The 27,566-nt window shown below is 37.4% G+C and overlaps 2 protein-coding genes across 3 annotated transcripts in view; one reads left to right on the top strand and one right to left on the bottom strand.

Moving 5' to 3' along the window:
• LOC144446962 (uncharacterized) overlaps positions 1-12,884 on the top strand; it is a 48,698-nt gene extending 35,814 nt beyond the window's left edge. The window contains exons 7-16 of one of the 2 annotated variants that reach the window (XM_078136826.1): positions 584-672; positions 841-2,179; positions 2,961-3,085; positions 4,956-5,064; positions 5,753-5,808; positions 6,367-6,423; positions 6,737-6,984; positions 7,700-7,826; positions 8,432-8,561; positions 9,408-12,884. In XM_078136826.1, the coding sequence (XP_077992952.1) occupies positions 584-672; positions 841-2,179; positions 2,961-3,085; positions 4,956-5,064; positions 5,753-5,808; positions 6,367-6,423; positions 6,737-6,984; positions 7,700-7,826; positions 8,432-8,561; positions 9,408-9,559 (2,432 nt within the window). In that variant the 3' untranslated portion in view covers positions 9,560-12,884. Of the gene's footprint in view, positions 1-523; positions 673-840; positions 2,180-2,960; positions 3,086-4,955; positions 5,065-5,752; positions 5,809-6,366; positions 6,424-6,736; positions 6,985-7,699; positions 7,827-8,431; positions 8,562-9,407 lie in introns of both variants that reach the window. The other variant, XM_078136825.1, reaches the window with a different exon arrangement.
• A 3,900-nt stretch (positions 12,885-16,784) lies between these two features.
• On the bottom strand, positions 16,785-27,172 carry LOC144446725 (uncharacterized). Its single transcript, XM_078136545.1, has 9 exons — positions 27,045-27,172; positions 25,234-25,355; positions 23,339-23,425; positions 22,407-22,529; positions 22,035-22,130; positions 20,777-20,860; positions 19,688-19,816; positions 19,072-19,200; positions 16,785-18,291 (listed from the first exon to the last, which is right to left on the bottom strand). The coding sequence occupies exons 2-9, from the start codon at positions 25,279-25,281 to the stop codon at positions 18,097-18,099; spliced, it is 891 nt and encodes a 296-aa protein (XP_077992671.1). The 5' UTR covers positions 25,282-25,355; positions 27,045-27,172; the 3' UTR covers positions 16,785-18,096.
• Positions 27,173-27,566: the final 394 nt, after the last annotated feature.

The following is a 27,566-nucleotide window of genomic DNA, read 5'->3' as shown; positions in this document are numbered from 1 at the left end:
ATTTAGTTTTAGTATTAAATAAGTACAGTTCATTAAAAAGGTTTCTATGGAGTACGGTACGTTTCATTTGTCTGAGAGTGCATGTAACATGTGTAAGTGTGATATGCAGCGTACGTGTACGTTCATTCTGTATGAGTGCGACCTTTTGACCCCGCCCCATCCCATCTCGATGCAGATCGCATATCCGAACTGACCGCATATCCGAACTAAATGCATGTCTCCGTAAGCGTTCGGATAATCGACGTTTTACTGTACTTGTATTGGAGCAATATTTCAACTCAGTTTTTACCATTTTTGCAATGGAACATTTTGATAGACTTTTATATGTACATACTTGTGGAGAGAGAAATAATTACCTTTCCCTACCTTTTCCTCACCTCCTTTCCCCTCCTGGGAACAAAAAAACAAACAATGTTATGTTTTTTCAAAGATTGTGAGTGAAATCCCTGTATATATTTGCTTTTAACCTTTGCATGATTTGTCCGTTTATTTTTGTTTTTGTTTTTGTTTTTCTCCCATGTAGATATAGTGAACAGTAGTAAAAGCCCTCCCAATTCTACAGGTAGTTTCATCTTTTCTGCAGGCTTGCCTGATGCATTGTTACAAAGGCAAGAAGACCAACAACCATTGGTGCACAGTTCAGATTCGGTACAAGGACTTCTAGAATTACAGGTTAGATTTGAACATATTGTCAAAATTTTGTGAAAATCCAAAATGCAGTATTGTCGTGCTACACACTCGCTTTCTCAATTTTCTACTTTTAAAATTGGAGTTAGTCTTAGATTGATTCAAGTGAATCTTGATTATATCTCTGTATGTGCCATCATTATGTAATTGTAGGGAGGTGGAGACATGCCAATGCAGGTTAGTGAGGAGAATGGTATGATTCGCTACCAAGGTCTTGTTCAAGTACAGGAAAGTAACCACCAGTCTGGTTTCCAAAATCTGGCGCCCTCCAGTATACCGTCATCAACGCAGCAGCAACCACGTCCTGTGAGTCATCATCAAATCGCACATAGTCTGTTCCCATCATTTCGCAATGATCAGTTATCAAGCCAAGCGCTTCAATCATTGAATATCTCTTCAAATCAGGATATGATGGAAGAAGAGGATGAAGACTGCAAACCTCTGATGTTCACAGCTGTGAACGACGGAGCCATCTCCATGGAGATGATGGATGAACTTCTGGGTGGATCGGACTCTCTGTCCTCCCAGCAAAATGAAATGGTAACCCTAGTGACACAGATGCAGCAGACAATTCCTGTTACCATGATATCAACACAGAATTCACAGATGCAACAGAGTAAAATAGTGACACTTGTAACCACTGAAGCACCCAATGTGCAACAAAATAGTATGGCAACAACGCAGTGGGTCACAGGAACGCCAGGTCAACAGTCGACCTCCAATGGATCTATTCCTTCGACACCGGTGTCGTCCTACAATCATTCAGCTGCCTCGTCACATCATACAACCCCAGCATCTTCTCGTGCAGGGTCGCGGCCCCATTCTAGACACCCGTCGTTGACAAATGAACCATACCAACAAATAGAACTACGGCAAGCAATAGACCAGTATTTAACGCTGCAATCGCAGCCAGTGACAGTAACGCAAGGTTTTCAAGGATATCAAGGACAGCAAATGCATCACCAACAACAGATACAACCGGCTGCAACCCAGCAGCAACACAAGCCACAGCATCACCACACAAGCAGCCCCAGTTTAACGCCTGGTCATCATACTTTCTCAAGACAGAGTTCAGTCTCTCCAGGTTTCAGTACTCCCACCAGTTCTTATGCTGCATCACCGTACAACACCACTCAGAGCTCTCCGTACAACACAAACCAGAGCTCACCATACAATACAGCGCACAGTTCTCCAGCACCCTCTCCTCACTTGTCCCGAAGGTCTAGTTTTGATCACGGACAGATCTCGCATAGCACCAGTTTGGAGCACATCGGAGCTCACGTCAGTGGCCATGTTACACCACCACCATGCATGGAACAGGAGCAGCAAAATGCCCTGATGGACCACAGTCAACTGAGACATAGCACCAGTATGGAACACGTACAATACAAACATGCCTCCAAGGATTCCTGTACCAGTCCTGGTAGCTATGGAAGGAAAACACCGGAAAGTCCAGGAACGGAATATCCACTCCAAAGCCCTCGCCAGAAAGGTTTGATGTTTAATTCTTTCAAGACTTTTCGATGATCAATCAGTGAAATTTACATGTGTTATATTTGTCACTTTCACTTTTGCTTGACTTTACTTTTTTTAACATAGCATATAGAAACAATGTATAACATGTACATTCATGCATTATAACTGTCATGTTGTCTCGTCATCCAAAGATGTTTTTTTTTTAACCAGATCTTTTTTTCACATCAGGTCATCAAATCCCTCGACCATGTTCTTCGTTTAGGAATCTGATCATGTGACTTGTGTTTATGTCTGTTTTTTTGGCAAACACAACAGATAATAAATAGAAACAGAGGGCTGACTTCTCTTGACAGCAGTAGAACTGGGCAATCCTTCACTATAAACTCATGCTACAGCTGTTTCTGTATGTTGTAGGTTTTCAGACTGTGTTTTGCTAACAATTGACCATTTGTTAGTCTCAGAACATTCAGAACATATGCATCCACAGAAAACATTCTGTATTTTGCAGCACCTCCTGTCAAATATTATTGTTTAGAATTCTTTTTTTACAGTTACGATTTCTTCAGGTATGCCTTTCCTAATTTTAAAATGAGTCCGAGATAGTACATTGTATCTTCCATCAGGTCATGTAATCTGAAATTTCTACACTGCAAATAATGGTATCTGTGTACTTATTATGACTCCTAGATGTGAATTATAAAAAAATTATTAATATGTCTGTGTATGATTTTTTGATATGAATAGAGGGACATTTTAATTACCGTATCTACTGTATTTTCCAATACCACCAATTTCAGTCGGCAGGTCACTGGACAGGTCACGCTCGCATCCTTCGTCCAAAGCTACAAGTCCTATAACTGAGGGCCCCTTCAAATTTCCACCAACTCAAAAACAAGAACATATGGGTAACCAGTACTGCAAGGTAGGTGCAACTTTTGTAGAGTCAGAACATCGAGAGATATTCAATCTTCAGTCCCAAATTCAGCAGTGAACTTTACTTCTAAACAAAGCATGGTGGTTGCAATGCGTACAATGAGTACTTTCTGTGTGTGTTTTTTAGTCGATAGTATCTTATCAACTTGACTTTTCTAAACAATTGTCCTGTCCCCGTTAAGATTGCGCCCCTCTTTAATTTTGTTTGTCCACTGTTGTGCGTCTTAGAGTGGTATTCTAGTTCACTACAAGTTGTAGTTACTACCTAAGTCTATACTTAATCTTTCGTTGTTATCTGTTAGATATATTTCAAAATTGAAACACAAAACCAGAATGATGTTTGAGGCTTATGACAGAGTTTCTTATCATATTCTTTCTCAGGTAAGTAAGAAAACCTGTCAAAAGCAATATTTTGTAAGTTTCCAAATCCATTTATTGCAGAAGAGTATTTTAATTTCAAGTAAGACTTGAAAACTTAGAAGATTTTGTATTAAAACAAGGATTTGATAGTTGTAATTTTGACAGGAAACAGATGGTGTTGGTTTACTGATGATGAACAACATAATCATTCTTTTAATTTCATACTTTGTCTTGTCAAAAAGTTGAACAGTGGAAAATCTCTGAATTAGTAATTATGATACTTGGATGTGGGTAGCGAAAAATTATGGTCACATCCTGGAAGGTGTACAACTATCAAACTGCATCAGTCAATAAACCAGTCTGTTGCCTAAACAACCTTCGATATAGAGAACCCCACATGAAAACATGGCTTTAGTCAGCATCTATTGAGCAGGATAATCCAACTGGGATGATCCAACAAGGGTATTCCCAGCCATGGATTTATCCTCCTTGTACTCGCCCTACTCCCAAATTGTTCCTGTGTAGGTCCGAAGGTTCTCAAACAGTCATAATTTTCACATTTCGTTCCACAAACTTACCCTATATTCATTTTGGTTGTTTTAAGTTCTCTGATCGCATAAAAGACAAGAATATTAGAGTCCATGACCAGTCTTAGCGGTTGCTGACTAAAACAATGTTACAAAGACGCACCACAGAAGACGCTACCACTCTCCCCTAAGCTACCTCAAAACGATTTACCGCAACCCATAAACCGTCCTCAACTAAAGTTGAGTTTTTGATACTCTTTGACGTAAAATGATTCTGTCTGAACGTCATTTTATACAGAAAGAGTCATTTACTTTTAGAAAAGTAAGCTTGTTTTGATACTGGGACTAGGGTATACTTTCCAAGTGGAATATCAAATGTATTGGAAATGGTCATAATTTCTGCAACCACGATTCTTTGTTTTCTCACGTCTTCAGTTCTTATACATGAAATTTAAACACAAGGGGCCTACGAAATTCCGTTTAAGTAGAGAGTTTGGATTTTTCTTTGCTGGGATGGAGGGGTGAATGGGATAGGTTGACAGCATTTTTGATGAAATGAAAATGTTGAGAGAGAGAGAGAGAGAGAAAAAAAGCGAACGAGGAATCATTGGATGAGAGAAACAATGAAAGGTGAGCAATATAAGAATGAGGAAGATTTGAGTTTCCAGTAAAGTTCACTGCAATCCTGAAACTGAACTGTGACGAGTCTGTACAGTTGGTGTGCCTAATTTGTGTATAGATATACGGGATAAAAAAAGTTGCCTCAATAGGAGGAAAAAAACAGTTAATATAAGGGTTATCAACTTGAGTGTGTTAACATTTTTCAGTTTCAAAGACAACGAGAGAGTTTTTTGTTGCAGGGGTTAACGGTTATCAGGTAAGTGGCCATAAGTCTTTACTTTGTGATTGCCATTCATCCAGACATGATACTCCAATATGTTCTCTCTAAAATTTATCAATTCCCCTCACTAGTCGGAGGCCAAAGGTCACAGGAAGCTTAGTACTCAGTCAGTCAGAGAGTGGGATGCCATGGCACCGTCTGTCCCCGCCTCAGCTTCGGGACAAGCATCTACTGCATCTAGTGAGTATGGGAAACACCAGCCCGTCTCGTGTGTCTGACTCACTGAGAATCTCTATAAAAAAAATACACGAATAGAACTAAACATATCTCTAAGTCTGTATATATATAATGCTTCCTGGTCGGCAAGTATGCGTTGTCAGTGTGCGGGTAGACACTGACAAACATCTTTTCTGTGTCTTTTTCTCTCTCATTTCACAAATCAACCAATCAAATGCTGTAGTAGTTGATTCCGGGGTTTCTACGTTGTCGTTTTTTTTTCTATTTTGGTATTTCGCATATTAGACTTTTCAACGGTTATCTAAGTAATGGATTGCTGTACAGTGTTTCAATCATAATTATTAATTGTATTTATATTTCAGTTTTTTTATTTGTAAATTGATCAATGTAGATCATAACTTACTTGTACATCATGCTAATACACTGACCGAGTTCCTTGATGGGGAATATATAATGATGTTTCACATTACAACAGGTCTCCACTGGGAATCTTTCTTGTTTGAAAATATACAATCTGAAAACGTAAATAAGAAAAGATGTTTGATATTTGTGGACATGATGTTTGAGTGTTGTACCTCTGTGATGGAAATTTATTGTAGTTTTCTAAAAGAAAGATTCCTGGTTTATTTTCTGATGTTGGTTGGACTGTGGAGTCTAACGTAGCATGCCTATATTTTTTTCCATTGTATAGGTGCAGCTTCATCTCCAGGTAGTTATCAAGAGACACAAAGTCCAGAAATGTTTGAGGTGAGAGAACACTGTTGAAGTCTGGTTCAGCTGAAGTCCCAAAGACGTACCCATATAAGTGGCATGGTTTCTGATAATGCATCTGTGTCTGTGTGTGTGGTTATGTGTACATCTCTGTCTGAGTGTGCATGCCTTGCTTGTGCACATGTGTTGATGTGTGTGTGTGTGTGTGTGTGTGCTGTACTTGTGAGTGTGTCTTACATGTGTATGCATGTGGATGGAAGGGCATGTGTGCACGCATGCACGCACACTTTGCATGTGAATGTGTATGTGTATGTGTATGTGTATGTGTATGTGTATGGGTGCCCTACACGTGCATGTGTGTGGATGGAAGGGTGAGTGTGTGTGCATGACATGAGGTGAATTTTTTTTAATTTTTTTTTTGCAAATTACTCAGGCTTGTCTATATATTACTGTAAGATTGTTTAGATTGGGAACGACATTAAACCATGCCTTAGAATCAATTTGTGTTGAAGAAATTATACTTATTTGCTTATCCCAGACCGGTAATGTAAGCTCAACTCAGACAATGATATGATTTTTCTATTTTTACCACAGTTCCAACAACCCAGAGCCAAAAGACACAAAAAGACAGCTATGGATGAACAGGAAAGGGTAAGTATAATATTTGGGTTTCTAGTGTAGCGTGGAATATGTTCAGATGTATGTAACGAGCACTCACAAATGAACAAATGACAGTAAACGTAGCCCAAAAGAAATCAGGACGTGTACACTACATCAGATTTTAATCAGATTGTGGCAACATTAGCTTGAAAACAAAGAAGTGTTTTGGTAATTACCAACTGAATTGTGTGCGTTAGGAGTATTTTATTTGAGTTTGCACTTTTGCTAATTGAGTGTCCCGTTTTCAACCACCACAACTGTCAAACTGTAATGTATTGTGTACTGAATACTTTGTTGTCACCAGGTTGAACGTAGGCGGTTGAAACACAGAACATCTGAAATCAAACGACGTAGTAACATTCAAATAGGACTGGACGAGTTACAAAGTCTAGTCGGTCTTGGCGATCCAGAAATAGAAAGCCGGGTCAGTTTAGCTGTCATGTTGCAGAAAGCCACGGATCATATAGAAAGATTGAAGAAAGATATGGAGAAACAGAAACAAGATGCTAAGAAATATAAAGCTCAGATTCAGAATCTGAAGGGAGAAATAAGGTGAGTGACTCATGTATATGTGGTGTACAGGGAGCTAGCTTGCCTGCATACCCTTAGTCATGCGCCCTCAACAGTTGTATGTTGTGCCTTACATACTGGACTGATGAAACCTAGAGTCAAGACTTGGCTTGGAAATGCTGTTTGCCAGAACTTAAAAATATACTGTGAGCCAGTATGTTAAGTCAGTACAGGCATGGAAATATGTTTCCATAATACAGGCAAGTCTCTGGGGTAGGACTAAGGGACACCACTAGCGTCAGAATTAGTAGCCTGTACTGTGTGTGTGTTGTAGGCTGATTGTGTGCATTACATATAAATGAATGATCTCATTCAAACAGTTGATAGTTGATACATCATCATTCTAAATGCCCTGAGTACCCGAACTGGAACTCACATGGCATGGGTTCTGTTATTATTACATGTTTATCTGAAACGACAAATTTCCACAAAATTCATACAAATCATGATTTTGTTTGTAGTGAACTATCGCGACCTCATTTGCATGTCATTTGCATATCATTTGCATGCAGGTAACAGTAATGTTTTTGGTATTGCACTGAAGTGAAAATACCTCTAGTATGCGTGCGAACCAGTGCAAGTAATCTGTGGTACATATGTAATGATAATAAATCCTTGCCACTCGGCATTTCAACACAGTTGTTATATTTACAGAGAGTTCATCACCTAAATCGTTTATTGCTGTTTGTGTTGACAGTGACGTACAGGAGCAGTTACCAGACAGCGGTGTTCCAGTTAGAAATCAGTCTAACGATGAAGCTTTACAAGAAATGTTGGACAAATATATTCAAGAAAAATCTCAAGATAACTGGAAATTTTATCCTGTATCCTTTGTTAGAAAATCATCACATCTGGGCTGTGGTTTAGCTTTCATACACCCTTCGAAAATCATCAATAGTTACTTAAATTTTTCATGCAGCATAGATTTCACCATATTTATTAGCGGTCCTCTATGCACTCTCAGGTTCACATTTTAGTCACTATCTTTTCATTCATTGCCGTAATGGTTAGATGGGATCACATTTGTAATGTAGGACCATCATATTCAGTAGCTCTGCCAAACAACTGTTTTTCACAACCAAACTTTAAACCTAATCCGGCATGGTCTTTTAAAGGCCTAAGTTTCAATCCCAGGTTCTCGCATTAGTATTAACAGATCAGTGGAGCTGTAAAGATTACACAGGATTATTCTTTTGTTCTAGACCAACTTTTTCTATACCTCTGACAGAGCTTTTTCACACCTAAAAAAATGTTTCTATCACTTTTTTTTTACTTCAAGATAATATGAATACGTGACAGAATACAAACGAAATACAAGACATTTAAGTTTTAATCCCTAATCCCAAACTAGGGCCTTTTAAAGTATTTTCATCGTATTTACAAGTCTGTTCCAAGACAGGTGTGTTTTTCCTTAACAGTATGGCTTCAGTTTGGTTTAATTCAGAAAGAGTTCTTCAGACCGTATAGGAAATGTTTGGACTCGGCCACTGAAGACCAGCTAGAATCTAGTATTCAAATTTGGATGGATAAAGAGTGTAAATTAAGTAAAATGAGATCAGGTAAGTTTTAAAGTTGACAATATTGCAATTTGATTGGATAGCATGCGTGGTATGGTACACCCAATTTGAATGGATAGCATGCGTGGTATGGTACATGCAATTTGATTGGATAGCATGCGTGGTATGGTACATGCATTTTGATTGGATAGCATGCGTGGTATGGTACATGTACATGCAATTTGAATGGATAGCATGCGTGGTATGGTACACCCAATTTGAATGGATAGCATGCGTGGTATGGTACATGCAATTTGAATGGATAGCATGCGTGGTATGGTACACCCAATTTGAATGGATAGCATGCGTGGTATGGTAGGCCCAATTTGAATGGATAATGTAAATGTAATGATATGGACAACATGCTTGATATGGTAGACACAATTTGATTGGCTAACATACATGCTGTGGTACACCAAATTTGATTTGATAATATACATGGTACACAATTTGATTTGATAACATGCTTGCTATAGTATGTACAATTTGATTGGATAACATACTTGCTATAGTATTTACAATTTGATTGGATAATATACTTACTATATAGTATGTACAATTTGATTGGATAACATACTTACTATAGTATGTACAATTTGATTGGATAACATACTTACTATAGTATGTACAATTTGATTGGATAACATACTTGCTATAGTATGCACAATTTGATTGGATAATATACTTGCTATAATATGCACAATTTGATTGGATAACATCCTTTCTGTGATATATACAATCTAGCATGTTGAGTGTTTTACTTTTAGTTTCTCTCTCTTCTGTGTAATTTTAGTCTTCATTGCTACCACATTGTGTCATATGTTCGTTCTCTCTCTCTGTGTTTTACAGCGGTGACGACAGCTCTCACCACAGTCAGTGTCAAGACTGATCTACTGGAAGATCCATCTAAACTACCGGAACAGGCCAAACAAGCTGCCTCTCGGCTGTTGCAAGAGAGGCGAGAAGAGAGAAAACAGAGTCAAAGTGATAACCCATCATAGTGCAATGTAGATACCTCATGTAGATAAAAACATTTTTACTGTGTGTGTAGATTTTTGGTGTTTTCCCCCCAAAAGGTCAAGGTTCAATTGAAGAGGTTACTGTCCAAGCAGCTGTTTGAAATTATGTAAAACTTAGTAAATTATTTTTCTGTAAAAGGGACAGAGTTGTAATGATTCTAGTCGTTACAATCTACGTAAATTGTCAGTATTTAAAAATTTGAAAAAAATAATTTCATTGAAAAAAAAAATTTGCTAAATCTACTGTTGCAGAGGTTGAAGAAAGAAACTCTTTTCAGGTTGTGAAATTTTCTTTATTAGCAACTGTTTAGTTGATAGCTCAGTAAAGATTAATCATGGAAAATAAAAACAAGCTTATCCAAGTAAAAATGCATCAAGCTATGTACATATAACTTTCTTCAAAGACGACATTGACTTTTGTAAAATAGTCGATGGACCTCCAATAGTTTTCGCGATAATTCACACAATATGTGGAGTGCGGCCAACAACTAACTGTATTTGCATGGTCAGTGGCATTCCCTATTTGACACAAATTTTATGAAAATGAGCACAAGAACAAGATGCTTATGAGAAATACGGGAGAACACAACAATTTTCAATACATAAGTGTCAAAAACATGGACAAGTTCGGGAATTGAAAGTGCCGCTGGACTGTAAGATACGTTGTGTTGTTCAGGCCCTATCAGGCTTATTAACAGATAAGTGCTGGCTGATAGTGTGGCTCGAATGTCTGTATCTTAGAAACTGATGTGGCACAAGCTGAGTTTATATTATAAGCTATAGACAGAAGTGAAAACACATTCATAAAAACTATAATGAAACTAGACTAGTATAATGTTAACATTGATGCATGCCGTGGCACCGGAATCATATTCTGTCGTTGTCAGAAAACTTGATCACAGAAGTATCCTCAACATATTACTAGATTTATGATAAATTATTACATATGTACCAGAGATTACTTGCACTGTTGCGTGCGCATACTAGTGGTATTTTCACTGCAGTGCAGAACTGAAAACATTGCATACCTGCATGCAAATGATATGCAAATGAGGATGCGATCATTCGTTCCACACAAAGGCATGTGATGGCATAGTGTTATTTTTACAGAAATTTGTTGTTTTGGATAAACATTTGTAATAATAACAGAACCCCATGCCACTTGAGTTCCAGTTTGGGTACTCTGGGGTATTTGCACTCGTACTTGCAGTATTTTTTCTGCAGAACATTCACTCGCTATGCTCGTGAAAGTACGACTGCAGAGAACACCGCAAACACTCATGCAATTACCCCGAGTATGCCACACTTGCACTCGTGCATCACGGGGTTCTGTCATTATGGCATGAAATAGTTTTATGTGTTATTCTAAATACCAGGTTAGAGTTCTACCAACGGCAAACGATAATTGAATATGTTTCAGTAATCAGAACACAACAAGTTTGTTTTCATCTACAAGCAAAAATTACATCCCCAAAAACATACAAACTCAGCTTTTGTGCCCCTTTAATTTTAACGGTCGCTAGATTTTTTTAGAATCAGATTTATGAAAAAACTGTGATGTGGCATCATTCCTTGAGAGGTAAAGTTGTTGAGAACATAATTCAGTAACATTCCATTAAGGACATGCGTACGCACAACAAGAAAAAATAAAAGTTATCATTTTACCGAATTTCAAGGAAAATATACAGATATATAAATCAGTTGGATTTTTCAAAATTTTAAGTCCCAAGCCTTATCACTCAGTTTCGCTCCTAAGCAATTTATCTCCAGAGTTTTTAGCGTGTTAGAACTGATTTGAACTTTTGCTGTTTGACTGTAAATAGGGAGGACGGAAGGTGGCATTTTGACGTTGCATTTTTATTGGGCTTTTGCTACCTGAAAAAAATGTAAATTCTACTATATATAGTAACCTCTGACCTGAACCTTGGCTTCATCTAGAATATGATTGACAGTTGATACTCAAAACACACCCTTATGAAAAAAACAAATAAGCAAACATATTGCAAGACATAAAAGTTAGCACAGTATTAAAAGAGTAAATATACTCGCAACTTAATTTCATGTCACATGACACAGGTTATTTAAAAAAATGTAATTTAATATGAAAATATTGTCATTTCCTCTATTTTTGAGTCTAATTTTTTTTTTGAGGTTATTCATTGCATGCCACTGATTTTGCAACTATGATATTGAATCTCACCGCCGGATTCTAAAAGTGAGAGCTGCTGGTGAATTCCTTCTGCCATGGCATTACTCTACCCTTGGTTGTATGTCAAGTACAGGATCAAAGTGGCACAAGCTGAGTTTATAGAGTGAAATAAGTGCATAAAACCGTAATTAAGATATTGATGATGCATGCCTTTGATGGTACGGAAAATCTGGCGTATTTAAGTCATCTGGTACATAGTGTACGGATAATAAATATATCATCAAATCTTTTTAGATGTTATTCGCCACTAATTTTCTTCCTTTAGCCAAGGAAAATGCGAGTCACCTAAGGGGCCTCTGTCAATACGAGTCGCTAGACAAGGAGTGACAACCCTTAGGTCACAAATATTTTCCTGGTGAATGAAGAAAAATGTTGGAGAATAACATAATTGTACCAGCCAGTAACATCAATGAAAAGTCTGGGAAAGTAATTGAACTTCTTGACTCATCTTTCGAACACAGCAGAACCAGTGACATAGACATGCGTTGTTGTGATATAGACTAAGGTTGTCGTGACAACCAGAATATATATTCCATATTTTTTGTTCTAAATGGCTCGTGCATGCTTGAGTTATGCCAATAGCAAGGTGATAGTTCAGTGTACTTCAGTTATTAGGTTACATCAGATATCTTTTAATGTACAGAAAAATTACATCCCAAAAACATGTAAACTCAGCTGGTGCCCCTTTAAGAAACCTAACAGCAATCTAGCTAAAAGATCTGACTTTCAGAATCGTAAAGGTGTCATGCTCTTTGCTTCACATGAAGCGGTGTGTCAAGAACACACCCCAGGCATCTTACAGGGAAATTGGTAGTACTGCTCTTCCAAAATAGTGTGTGGTTATGCACTTTTTTTGAGTTCTTTGTCAGATTTTATGAAGTCCTTCAACTTTTTTGTGTTTGTAATTTTATGGTTCAGTTTAACAAAAATTTGATCAAACTTTATGCTGTAAATCATGTTTCAAAGAATTGTACACAAGAAATTGTTTGTTCTTGTGTCAGTAGATCTCTTGAAGTTTGTTTTTTAGCACAACTGAACTGAGGTTCAGCGTGCTATAGGCATCACATTTTGTCTGTGTGTGTGTATGTATGTGTGTGTGTGTGTGTGTGTGTGTGTGTGTGTGTGTGTGTGTGTGAACAACATGAGAAACCACTGGATCGATTGATTTCACAATTCGGTAGGGACATTGCTTCTGATGTGTAGATGAAAAATTGTTCGAAGGAAAGCGATCGAATCAGTGTTTTTTCCAAGTTAAGGTCAAAAGAGTGATTTTCTGTCAAAATTTGCCATCTTTTACAGTGGAAGTATGGTTATATAATATTGCATACTCACTTGGCTAAAGTTTATGGGATGTTCCATTATCCTGTAGGGATGTTTTCGTGTTTGAGGTGTGTTTCTCTCACTGTATGTGTATGTCAGACATTGGATATCAGTTGTGCACATTGCCATTGGCAGTACTTTTTTTTTGGTTTGAGTCTCAAAAATGAACCCACTACTTATCTTTATTTCATATTACAGTTTACGAGGTCTAATTTGTTTTTTTGATTTCTTTGTCAGAATAGTTGGTGAAGATTTTATGATTGCTACGAAATGACATACCATTACCTTGTTGTCTGTAGGTCCTGTGTGGTTAATACCATTGCCTTTAGACATCTTTAGGTCCTGTATGGTTAATAACATTACCTTTAGCCATGCCAGAGATTTTAATTTTAAAATAAACAAAAAACTGAAATACATTGTCAACAATGATGACTGCAAGTGACACTGCTAATATGCAAATGATAGACACTTTTCGGATAGTATGTGATTTGATAAGATTAACATAAACACAGATGAAATAGTGTATCTGAAAATCACTTGCTTTGTGTGACTTGGGCTTGGCGCTTCTCACAGTTACAACATGTGTGTTCTTCGGACAACAAAATGAGAATGTATAGGTACTGCGAATGTATGTATTTTGGCTCTCATACGTACAACAGTGGCAGTCGAGGTTTCGGCTTGCTAAGATAGACACAAACTAAGACTATTGTTGTTCGATGTGGTAGATTTACACAAGTGAGTGATTGCACTGCCTCTGGTATGTGGATATAGTCACCTCATAATCAAGAAAGTGAAAAACACCACAACAATATTTTTACTGTGTGTGTATCTTAGTAAGCCGAAACATTGATTTCCACTGTCATATTTTTATAGCTGACATCAAAGTGAACTAGCATGAGAATAGAATTACTTTCACTGGAAAATTCTGACTAACCTTAGGTAAAAAAGGTAGAATTATTTCAGATCAGTTCATTAACTTACAAAAGTTATGTAACTCTAAGTGCACTGTAGTAAAAAAAATGTTATCTGCCAAAATAAGTGAAGCCGAAATGTGTCAGATTTCGATTTTGCACCAAAATAAATGCACTCATAGAAGTACAGGTCGGTTGCACTATACAACATTTCAGTAGTGCATTGTGCAAAATTGTCCCGTTTACATTTTTTGCGCCAAAATAGATAAATTCACAGAAGTACACTATCACTCTCTCGTAGTATAGTACGTTGTCAAAATCTATCTGGTACTTATGATGGTGGACTGCACAAGTCCGCATAACAAAAACGAAATTTTACAACCGATAGGTGGTCATTATCTGTGCTATTGTGAGCCATCCCAAACTGTATTCCTTTTTGAATTCAGATGTTTGAACACACCTTACAAGTAAATCGTTTTCTCCTCTCATCTCGCAAATCTGTTATTTTCTGATGAAAAATATTTAAGCAATTTTTCACAACTAAAAATTCAATAGCATTACCATACCTTTGACTAGAACCTCATCGCGCCTTGTTCGCTCACTGCCACTAGAGGGCGTAGTAGCAGATGTGAATGGCAAACCTGTCTCGTCTAGTAACACTGTTGTCAATGCAAATACACAAGTGTAGTCATGTTGTAATTAAAAACCATGTGATCCACTAAAAAGTGTAAATCGTCCGATTTCAGATATCGATTTCTCTTGCACTTTTGTGTGAATTTAGAAGAAATCATCCGCATATATTAACAAATGAGAACCTTCTGTTATTAGAAATAAGTTTTATTTTGTCCGCAATGCAAGTACGCAAAGTCAGTAGTACTTGTCAGTTTCTGTTTTATTTATTTATGTGTGCTGCTCCAAAATATATTTAAAGAACAAGTAATTCAAAGTGTAATTTTATTGTATTTGGAAAAAACGACGTCAACGCTGAAAAGCAAGTAGAAATATTAACACCTACATGTTGTATTTACGTTTGTTTTCTTTTTAAAATTGTTTGCCTTCCTTTAATAGTTTTAAAAGTACACTCTCCAATACTGTTGGTTAGATTTTCCAATGTTGTTGAGTTAGATTTTCTGCGTAATAATTGCGTTTCAAGTAGGCCTGCAGACTATTAAAACAGGAAATGACTTTGTTTGCGTATTTTTTATTTTGGCCCAATATTCCACCAGACAGGATGTCTTTTGCCCACTTGGATAATACAAAGTACAGTTCTACTATACCTTCAACAAAAGCTTCAAAGACAGAAACGTCAAAAATTTCTTGATTTCACACAAAATTGTTGGAATGGTCAAAGGTCAGAGGTCAGAGTTCAACACAGCCACAAACTGTAGGTCAAAAGTGAAGGTTTCTTTTGGAGAAGTTATGAGAAAGCTTTAATCGTGTGTAACCTTGCCAAAATATTATTTATATTGTGTTGCTTCTGTGAAGACTATAATTTACATTCGTTGAAAATGCCAGCATTGACTTAGTAAACTGTGTGTTCATATATCTCGGTTGGTTTTGCCCCGAATGTTTTCACTCTTATTTGTCAGGTCAACTCTATATTTTACAGTGCAGAACTTGATCCTAAGTCTTTCAAAATACTAACTAACTGAAAGATGTTTCCATGTCGCATTTTGTAAAAAACAAAACAATGAATAATAAATGACCTTCAAATAAACTACATTCTAATTTCAAAATGAAAATAACTTGTAGATATGTGTGTCATCTTTCTCCAGACAGTGTCTGTCACAGTGTGGAGTGTTTCTCTAAACAGTGTCTGTCACAGTGTTGAGTGTTTCTCCAGACAGTGTCTGTCACAGTGTGGAGTGTTTCTCTGGACAGTGTCTGTCACAGTGTGGAGTGTTTCTGTAGACAGTGTCTATCACAGTGTGGAGTGTTTCTTTAGATAGCGTCACAATGTGGAGTGTTGCCTGATAAAGAAAGGAGTTATATATACCACGTGTTTGTATGTATGTATGTATGTGTATGGATGTATAGATATATACAGTACATGCATTTATGTGTGTGTGTTTGTGTTTCTATCTGTATGTATCTATGTGTGTGTGTGTGTGTATGTATGTATGTATGTATGCATGTATGCATGTGTGTGTGTGTGTGTACATTGTGCATTACATGTATCATGGCATGATCCTTGTTCCTCCTTTAGAAATTCTCATTTCCAAGTTAGGCAGGGACCATTTGAATAAATTGATCCATTGGGTAAAAGAGCTGGTTTCTTACCTGCCACTGGGAAACCATGACAATGCACAAATCCACCAGTTGATAGGTTACCTCAGTCTGGCATAGCACTCTGACTTACTCTGACTAGTATTCTTGGGAAATAGATTCCACTCCCACCTGTATCACTTTTCTTGCCCCAACTTCATTTCGTATGTATGTATATATGTGTGTGTGTGTGTGTGTGCGTGCGTGTGTGTGTGTGTGTGTGTCTGGTGGATGGATGGGTGGGTGGAGTACATGTAGTGTGTATGTCTGTCGGTGGGTGGATGGATGGATGTCTGTACGTACGTACGTGTGTGTGTGTGTGTGCGTGCGTGGGTGTCTATGAATAGAATGTAGTATGTATGCAGGCAAATCCGACAGACTTGGACAATTCATGATATATACCAAATTTTAATGTAAACTTTAATGCACAATTGGTTTTGGAACATATATTTAACAGACTCATAAACCTTCACATGAAAAATTTCATTACCCCATCTAAAAGTTTTGTGTATGAAACTGATACAAAACAGAGATGTGAGATGAATGAGAATAATAATTATATATATACATTATATACACAAGATCAAGGACAGGGATGCTAGAGTAGAGCCTGTAGAGGAATATTTCGAAAATAGTAAATGTGTATTGTCTCTCAAAGTGGTGCACGTGGTCACTGTTGAGTTGAATTCGTTGAGGTTTTTTTTCCCCTGAGATAAAAGTTTTCACCGTGATACTGGAAATTGTTCACAAGAACAGTCTCGTGGAGATGGATTGCCATATAACATCACCATCGTAAAACTCAGTACCACCCCACTTTACGTTGACAGTCGAACGTCCCATTTCGACCCCCTAGTTCGTAAAAAATGAGTTGAAAAATAGACATGTTCAATATATACATGTACAGCTTTAGTATATATATTTATCAATAATTATGAACATGTTGAGTTGTGTATTTCGAAGGTTATATCAAGAACTATTGCACTTTGGGAAAATGTCTGGTTTTACAATGACTCAACTCAAAGATTGAGACCTGTGTGTGAGTTTGACATAGTAAATCAGTTAGAGAACGTGACAATATTAGACGGTAAAATACACGTAATCTGCATGGTATTATAGAAACTGTCATCCACCCTTGCAGTTCATCATCGTGGTACTAGAAAGACTTGGCACACTAAAAACTGGACATACTCATACTGCATACAATAACTGATGGATTATGATCGGGGGGGGGGGGGGTACTCCCATAGAAAGTTATATGGGTAAGCTCTGTGCTACCCAAATGGGTCAACCTAGCTTTCACCTAAACATTGGTCGACTTTTCATCTGAAAATTCCCTAAACATGGGGTCGATAAAATGGGAAAAGTCTTTATGTTTTAGGAATACCTTCAGCGCATCAGAATATGTGAACAGTAATGACGTCATCAGTCCGGGCATATCAGCCTGTACACAGTAATGACGTCATCGGTCCGGGCTTATCAGCCTGTACACAGTAATGACGTCATCGGGCCGGCCATATCAGCCTGTACACGCAATGACGTCATCGTTCCGGGCTTAACAGCCTGTTTGGAGAAAGGCAGAGATTTAGACCGCGCCCACAACGGCTGATCTGTCTACAGAATATGAGTCAGTTTGTACTGAAAATCCCCCAACGATGGATTTGTTTTCAGAGTACATTATACATTCCAAGATTTTTTGAATTCGGGCCGCACACCACCATCTGAATATGTGGGGAGTACCACCCCTTCCCCTCCCTCACAGGATTATGATAACTTTAGAACTCATCACCGTGATTCAGTCCCTTCAAAACTCTCCATTACAGCAGCGTACACGTACAAGACGAGTCTCCTTTCTTCTCTTTCGGTGTAGATTTATTGTTGTTCTCTATTTTTCTTGAAGTTTGTTGATTATTTTCAAGGCTATTATTATTGTCGGTGTACTTTGGATCGCCATTGATTTCTTCTTCAATGGTTGTGCCGTTTGATTCTTGTTCGTCGGCGGCATTTGTTACCTGTAATTAACAAAGACGGCGCTCTTTCCTTAATTACTTCAGTATTAAATAAAGAACGTTTACTACTTGATGGACTACTTTCTCTAACTTTAAACTTTGGGGAACTGCAAAATAATACTGGCACGTTCATAAAAGTTTATACGTCTCATATATAATAATGATAATGTACTGGGCAAAAAAAGGTATTGTCTCTGGTCATCTCGTGCTTCACTCACGTCGGTCTTTTTTCGCGTTTGACCAACCCAGATGACAGATCCGAGGGGAAACACAAAAATAACCCTCCCTACTTCACAGAAGACAACTGCAGAGCCAATCATGAACAAGCACATACACTTGCTCTAAAGTGCTAAATAAAAAGAACAGTAACTGCCATAAATACATGTAGTAGATTGAGTACTCGTGACAGGTTTGTTGAGAATAAAAAAAAATCGCGTCGTCGCACCATTTTAGACAAAATGCCCTGACCAGAAACAATTCTCTCTTTTTATTGGCCTTACTGGTCTGAGCCCTAAGGCCCTTAGGGCTCAGCCCACCAGACAATGGTGGTCTGAGATTAGGGGAAGTGTATACTCTTCTTTAATGGAATATGTTCTGCGTTAATGTTGTTGTTGTTGTTGTTGTTGTTGTTGTTGTTGTTGTTGTTGTTGTTGTTGTCGTCGTCGTCGATGATGATGATGATGATGATGATGATGATGATGATGATGATGATGATGATGATGATGATGATGATGATGATGATGATGATGATGATGATTTATACATATTTTATTCTGATCTCACCTCTATCCTTGGTGTCATAGAATCAAGTACTTGAACGACCTCTAACATCCCATTCTGCAAGGCTAATTGCCGTGCCGTAACCGATTCCACCAGTATCGGATCAGAATCAATATCTGGACGGTCCCATTCCTACACAATGGAACAAACACACAAAAGAACATATAATCTATTTGTTTTGACACTGGTAGTTGCAACCAATTTATTCATGATCATCGACGAATCTGTACATCATGGACTGGTGTCTTCGATGGTGGTCGTGTGCTAATCAATTTAGCAAGAACTTATTAATTAGTTCGATTCCTGAAGAATTATTATGTACTGACACCAACATACATACATACATACATACATACATACATACATACATACATACATACATACATACATGTACATACATACATACATACATACATACATACATACATACATACACACACATACATACATTCTCTCTCTCTCTCTCTCTCTCTCTCTCTCTCTCTCTCTCTCTCTCTCTCTCTCTCTCTCTCTCTCTCTCTCTCTCTCTCTCTCTCTCTCTCTCTCTCTCCTTCTTCAGCCTCATCAACTATGTATCTATACCTGACCAATTATGTGACATCGTTTGTTTTAACTTTACCTGATGTTGAAAATTAACATCGGCTCCCTTCGATAGGAGCATCTTTGCAGTAACGCTTTGTTCGTTTTTTATTGCAATCATTAACAAACTATACCCTGCACATCCAGATAACGGATCGCCATATTGATCCTAAAATCAGAAGAAAAATGGGGGTAATTGAATAATAAAACGAAATAAAACTACGCCAAGGAAAAGATTGTATATATGCTACTCAATTTCAAATCCAACAGTTTAGTCACTGGGATGATTATGTTCGAAGCCCTTTCCTTTCCCCAGTTATATTTTAATAATAGTAATACTAATAAAATATAATTATTCAAGGTAGCTCAAATCAGGCCCTGGCTAAAATTAAGTATTACGGGTACTAAAGTAAATGAAACACTTCTTTCCATTGAGGCCCTCAAGCATCACTACATTATCAATCATATAAATGCTAAAAGTACTACTAGTACTAGGTAAAATTAGATGTTTACAGCCCGTTCTAAGTTACCGTTCACGGCTATGTTTGAGACAACCAATGAGAAGCAATGTAAGTCTTACACTAAGATAGCAAGATTGGTCGTAATTTCTTGCTACACTTTGTCTTTTATGAAATACAGTGTAAACAAATTAGACTTACTACGTCTAGACACAGACAGGTGGGCGTCAATGTTTTGATGTCTGCATTTGATGTCTGCATGTTAGTTCATTTCATTTAGACAAGATGTTGCAAGAAACTGTGTTCATTCAATCTTAAAGAGTAGCATATGCAATTTTTTTGGGGGGTTTCTGTGTTTGAATTGATTAATGGTAACAAGAAACGGAATGCATCATTCTGTAAACAAGTAAGACAAATGGGGTTTACTTGTGCAGTTCAGCACAGCATTATCAGAGTTTATCCCGATAATCGTTAAATTGTGTAAATATACCATCAGTCAAATTTCCCCCATTAACGTAATTAGATCGCATTTCTCATCATAAGCAGGTACAATCTGATTAACATCTGATGTGGTGAAAGCGGCTACAGCTTTTGACGTTATCAAAAAAGTCCCAGGGCCAGGCTATTTCTACTCTATCCAGTGCCCGTCCTGACAGTCAAATTTTACTCACCACGGTGACATTGCAGTTGATATCAGTATCTATGAGTTCTTGTAAAGTCTCTCCATCGCCTTCACTGACGGCTAAAAATAATCGCTGTAAGCAATTTAAACAACATTATAGTGAAAATTAAAGTGGCACAGGTACCTAAAAACGTATAAACTCGGTTGCTTGTGCCCCCTATAGATTACAATGGGGGGAAATCTTACAGCCTCGGTACTTCAATTCAATTCTTTATTTACTTTGAGCAGGTACAAAACTAGAAAAACAAAAAACGTCACGAAGGAAACGTGGTGGAGAATGTACTAATACATATTACGTTGATATATGAACAGAACATAGGATCCCTACCTGTTTTAAATATCTACATAAATTGCTAAGCTGCTTTACATTTTCCATGGATAGTAATTGTACAAGTTTAAAGGCGGGTGGTTTTTTCCCCCAATAATATGGCTTAATAAAACGAACTCGTAATTCTCTGTATAATGGGCATTTGAGTATAAAATGAAATTCGTCCTCGACATCATTATTACAATGTGGACAATTTCTCGTACTATGATAACGCCCAGTTTCTATATGGTTAAATTGTGGGACGAGAGACGATATTTGGAAATCAATTTCTTATACAAACTTGTATCGGCTTACCCAAATAATATTGCAAACGGAATGCACCATTCAAGTATTTACGAAATACAATTGTTGCCACGGCGATTCATCAATTTGTGCCGCAAGGCTCTGTTGCGCTTGGTACATATAGATGCAACTGAACTAAGTGAAATACATTCCCAATGCATGTATTCTTTATCATCAGCTTTCCTCGGGGGTTTTTTTGGAGGGGGGGGGGGTTACTGTACTCGCTGATTGATCTTTGATTGCCTAGGGAACAAACCTCACCTAAACATTCCATAATTTACAATTTGATGACAGACTAGTAATCGGCCGGTCTGTTATTTATACCCACGGACCGATTCTCACATGATTACATACGGGATATGTAGCCAGTGTATATAATGTCTAACGAACACACTTGTAATATCAAACTGTAGAATGTGATACGATTTTCCGGCGCGTTTCTAGAATGAAATAGCAAATTGTATGCTAACAGACGGTAATTTTGTAGTTCACGACAGGGACGTATGGCATGTGGTTCTGTTCATGGGTTTACCTGAATGACTATTCTATTACTAAGCTTTGCATTATTGTGCTATTGTGTACATTAATTGTCAATGAAACAAAAACAGGAAACTAAGGTTAGCTTAATATCTATCACCTGTGCAGGTGACAGTCTTTCATCGATGTAGCGGACCACGTCTTCCAATCCACGCTCTTTGGCGAAATCTCGAGCCGACTTCTTACCACCGACAACCTAGTGAAATGAATATGATGACAGACAGCTTAAATCATTGAATTAATGTGGGAAACTCCAAACTTCTTAGAAAAAAGACTTACATGCATAGAGTGACTAAACATGGCCATTCTGTATCAGTAATGTAAGTTGTCGATAAACTCCCTCCCTCCCTCCCCCCCCCTCTCTCTCTCTCTCTCTCTCTCTCTCTCTCTCTCTCTCTCTCTCTCTCTCTCTCTCTCTCTCTCTCTCTCTCTCTCTCTCTCTCTCTCAAAGTGGATTACTACTTTCACTCACCCACATTTTATGATTGACGTCTATACCTTGTTCAACAAGATATTTGGCTGTGTCTACCTGTGCAGCGTCCACGGCTACCATGAGTAAGTTACGGTACAAGGAACGAGCAGGGACATTACCATCCTGTTTAGAAATCAAACACGTATTTGAGATGGCATCGAAAGTTTGATGTCATTAATATTCATGTTTTCAATGTACAATTTCGGGAATTTCGGGAAGTATAGGCTCTGACAAAAACACAATAATTAAAGGGGCACAAGCTGAGTGCCTTATGTTTTCGGGTCGTAATTTTTTAACGCAGTTAATTTATTTACTGAATGATGCATATATATTCAATCATTACGTCGTGCAGTTGACTGAACCCAAACGTGGTATAACTTTTAAAGATACGATGTCGTAATTTTTTTTATCACACGTATAAAATTGTCGAAAAATCCCTAATATATACCGAACAGTCAATTGTTCTAACAATGCCAGAAGACAATTGTAATGTCATACAAGGCATGTATCAACATTAACATTACTACCAGAATAGTTGAATCGAGGCTCTATGTAAGTATTTTCACAATGAGTTAAAAAAAAAACTGATAGAAAACTCAGGGCATTTCAAGGCATTTCCACAACTACCCCTTTCAGAATGATTATTACTATATGTAGGTGTACACAGGTGTTTCAGCTCCATGAGAACGTGGTTATAGGAGGAGTTCATGCTGGTGTAAATGTGGTTGTTCGATTGAAATTCCGAGCATGAGTGTATCTTTACACATTATCATAAAATATATTACTATCTTTGCTCGTCCTCGAAATTGAGGCTTAACAATCATTTGATGTATTTGTCTCTGTAGTCTTACAAACTATATTTTCACATTTCAATTGATTAAGTCCCCTGGCTGGATGAACGTGAAAATACAAAAAATTAGAATGTTACCAACCTCGTCCGCATTAATGAGATTACCCTCTTTACCAAGAAGTAATTTTGTTGTTTCAACATCACCGGTTTCTATAGCAATGCAGAGACCCTGTAAAAATAACACACTCATTAGGAATACTCATTTGCATATTATATTTGTCATCGGATATTAAATACTGGCACTGGTCATGAATACAGATTTACTTTGCTATTGTTCTTTGTCATGCTTGCAAGGACGATGGTAGAATTCGTGATCAACACCCCCCTGTGGCTTGCACGGTGTGTCAATAATCATTAGAGCGATGACTTAAAACGGAAATATCCAACTGGTACCCTTTCTTATAATTATTACGTAATTATGTTTTATGATGATAATTAATTGATTAGGTAGACCTAGATGTCGAGATCTGTGGCATCCCTAGTGTTGCCATGGCGTGACATATAGGTAAAGCTAGTAACAAAGTTGACAAGCGAAGAGAGGAGAGGGCAGAGAGAGAGATAGAGAGAGACAGAGGCAGAGACAGAGACAGAGACATAGGGGGGAGAGAGAGCTAATTTGTAAAAAAGGGGGGATCGTCGTTGAAGTCTAGTGTTCAATACAACTGTAATTTGAGACTCGACATCATTTAATTATTTAAATCATCAAATAATTGGTGTGGTGACAGCAGTACTAATCAACTAGTGAAATGATACACTACATGCATGCATGATATATATGTTTACTTTATACAATAACGGTATTAAAATCCAACAATGTCTCTATGGTATTCACAGAAATGGAACATGATATGAACTAAAACAGTATATGTATATAGGCCTGTACATACATGAATGTACCAATTATAGGACTTATGAATTAATCAGTCGGACAGACTGTACACACACACACACACACACACACACACACACACACACACACACACACACACACACACACACACACACACACGCACATACACACGCACGTACACACGCACACACGCACGCACACACGCACGCACGCACGCACGCACACACACACACACATACATACATACATACATACATACATACATACATACATACATACAATATATATATACTGTCTGTAATAACAATAAGGCTAATTAAACTCAATTATATTATATTATCTATATGATATGATATTTATATGATATGATATGATATGATATGATATGATATGATATGATATGATATGATATGATATGATATGATATGATATGATATTATATCATTGAATGGATACTTTATTTAGGGGTGGGAGTTTTGTGTTAAGATCTGTCGATGATATAATAGGAATATACTGGTATATTATTGTTTATGTAAACTGTATAAAGTCCAATACAATGATAGATAGCTGACGTTTTGGAACCAACACTACTGATAGTGTAGCAAATCTATGATGTTACTAGTATTATGCTATACTATCAATATGATAGTTTGTTGTATGGAAATTCATACACAAGTTCTCTTCTTCCACTTTTGATTAAGAAACAGGTCTACATGTTTCGAACAAATCACTTCAGTATCCTTCTTCACGATCTGACAGAATGATCCAAATTTTGCTGGAGGTGTTTAAGAGTCACCAGAGGTGTGAAAAGGTTAGCTTTAATATATGTAAACTCCGGTGTTAAAGTACTTTGTCAGTTATGTGTATCTAACTGTCCACCTTCTGTGATGATGTCACTGAAGATTGGTGGCATGTCTTATTTTCCTATATATTGTAAGTTATAAGTGACGGATTGTTGATTTTGATGTACATGGTCTTTGTATACTATATACTATATACTAAATATTATAATTGTGGTAGTGTGTATATTTTAATATTGATTGACTCAATGACTTAGAGATAAATATTACGTCAATGATTTAGAAAAAAGAAACACCGACAAGGTTTTGTCGGCGTACGATGTTTACCTTTATCAGTTTACGTTGGTCTTCTTTGCTATCAATTGAACTCTCCATTTTTAACCAAAGTTACCGTTAACCATCACGTACAACACGCTGGCATATTGTCTTCCATGTTTACCATATCAACCCTGTAAACAAAGAAATGGTTTGACAACACAAAATACCGGAAGGAGCCTTTGCAAATCTAAATGGAATTCCCTGTTTTGTCTCGAACATCAACAGACTGCGGGCAAAGGTAGGAGTACGTAATTATATGCGATAGTTAAAAACGTTTTGTCGTACGCCCGTTTTCTGCTCACCACATTCTTTATCCTCAGTGATGTACAAAGTGTTCAGCAGTATCTCCAGAAAAAAAAATCATTTAAATACAACGAAGACACATAAATAAGTTTATAGTTTATGTCGAAAAGACCTTGCCATTATCTACAGTCTTGTAATTTGCAGTGTACAAGCAATGAAAAATCTAATTAGTTCCTTTCAAGTCGCAAAATGTCACGCGTTATCTATGCACGCTCATACAAAAGTCTCGCCCTGGTGGTTTTAATGTTAACAATAGTTTACCTGCCTAAATCGAATTAATATGAATTGATATATATATGAAAACATCAAATATTAATGAACTAAATGGATTCACTAATTAAAAGTATGACTTCCGTAGTAACTCTTGTGTACTTCAACATTTTCTTAACAAAATTCAAACATGCGATATTAGAGGCGTGATAAGTGTAACATAAAGTGACAATTTCCATGTACTGCCAGACGTATCAAGTCAATGTTGTGAAAACAAACCCTAATTTTCATATTTGATGGCGTTTTTTTAAGGTCTTCGACAATGTCTCGAATATGGTCCACATGAGCTAAATGACCACAGGAGTTGATGACAACGTCCCGTTTTCTCTGTCGCGGTGTGACAAAAGGAGAGACTGAAAAGAAATACTTTCTGCAGCGTCTAAATTCTAACCAAAGGCTATCTCGTTACAGTGTGTATATATATGTGCACATTTTTCTTAGCTTGTTTACCAACTATGACTTCTATTAAGAAAAAGTACATACAATGGTCGATATCCCTGCGTAGGACGTAAACAAACCCTCGCGATTTCTGCGTAGTCTCCAAACAGAGATCAGGGTTTATTTGTACTAAAATTCATCGCACGTATAATATCGAACATATTCAACCGAGAAATCCTAGGCAGAGATGAAACAATTACAGGTGGCCCCTACCTGTCAACCTTGACTACATGCAGTACACTCCGCTTTGTTACACTATACGTATAACGTTTGATATTAGAACGATTGCTCGGAGGGACTGACTCATTGGGGTAATACTCGGGTTTTGCACATACTATTCAGAACATAACGAAATGTTCTTACGTCATATTGTTTATACGGATTAAGCGTACTATATTAATCTGCATGATCCTATCGAGAAAGGCTGCGGCCAAAGTATTTCCCCGGTCAAGTAAATATGGGATCGATAGCTAGCCTTTATATGCTGGATTACTAAATGTGGGGTGTACAGTAAGAAGCTCAATAGAATTCCAGAGGCCAACACCGCTATGATGGTTACAGGGTTTTACGTTTGTGATACATTTTATATATGTAAGCACCGGTACCTTACATCATGGAAGTATAACCCATGGGTTATACTTCCATGCTTACATGTATAACAGTCAGCTGACATTCGAAATGTGAGCAAGAAATACTGTTCGGACGACAACTTATTACAGCATGGTTATGAGATCGTTTCGTTCGTATCACTACACAATAAAAAGTTTCCAGCGAAGGACAAAAGTCCCAAATGTCTGTCAGGCACATACCTTAACCGAGTAAGTCCAACGAGGCGTACCATTAGTAGGTGTACGTGTTATGACAATAGCAATCCTCGCTGTTGTTACCGGTCCCGTTGAAAACACAAAACCCTAAGAACTGTACGGTACAGTGGGTATGAATATACAATCAACTATAACCTACATTAGCATATAGAAACGGACTATTATTCTCTACATCAATATTGCATACAGTATCTTATTTGCATGTAGACACACTTGCGTAATATTCAAAATTTAAGTGGGCTTTCATACCATCACGACATATTTGGATGAATTGTCAGGTTCCCCTAGGTGATTGGAATAATTGCTAATGTTTAGAGGTGATCTTCTGACTTGAAAGTTAAATTCTTGAGGGTACGCATGACGTAGTAAACTAAACAAACACATGATAGTGGCTACAATGCAAACTACGTACATTGGTTGCTATGGATCTCAGATACCTGTATAGGCAATCCGAAGCTCGGGCTCATTCTATCACCTACTGGAATTTGATTTCTACATTTGACATAT

This window comes from Glandiceps talaboti, chromosome 15 (genome assembly GCF_964340395.1).
Source record: "Glandiceps talaboti chromosome 15, keGlaTala1.1, whole genome shotgun sequence".
Classification (NCBI taxonomy): Eukaryota; Metazoa; Hemichordata; class Enteropneusta; family Spengelidae; genus Glandiceps; species Glandiceps talaboti.
The sequence above is the reverse complement of the archived record's forward strand: the minus strand, read 5'-3'. Positions and strand labels throughout refer to the sequence as shown.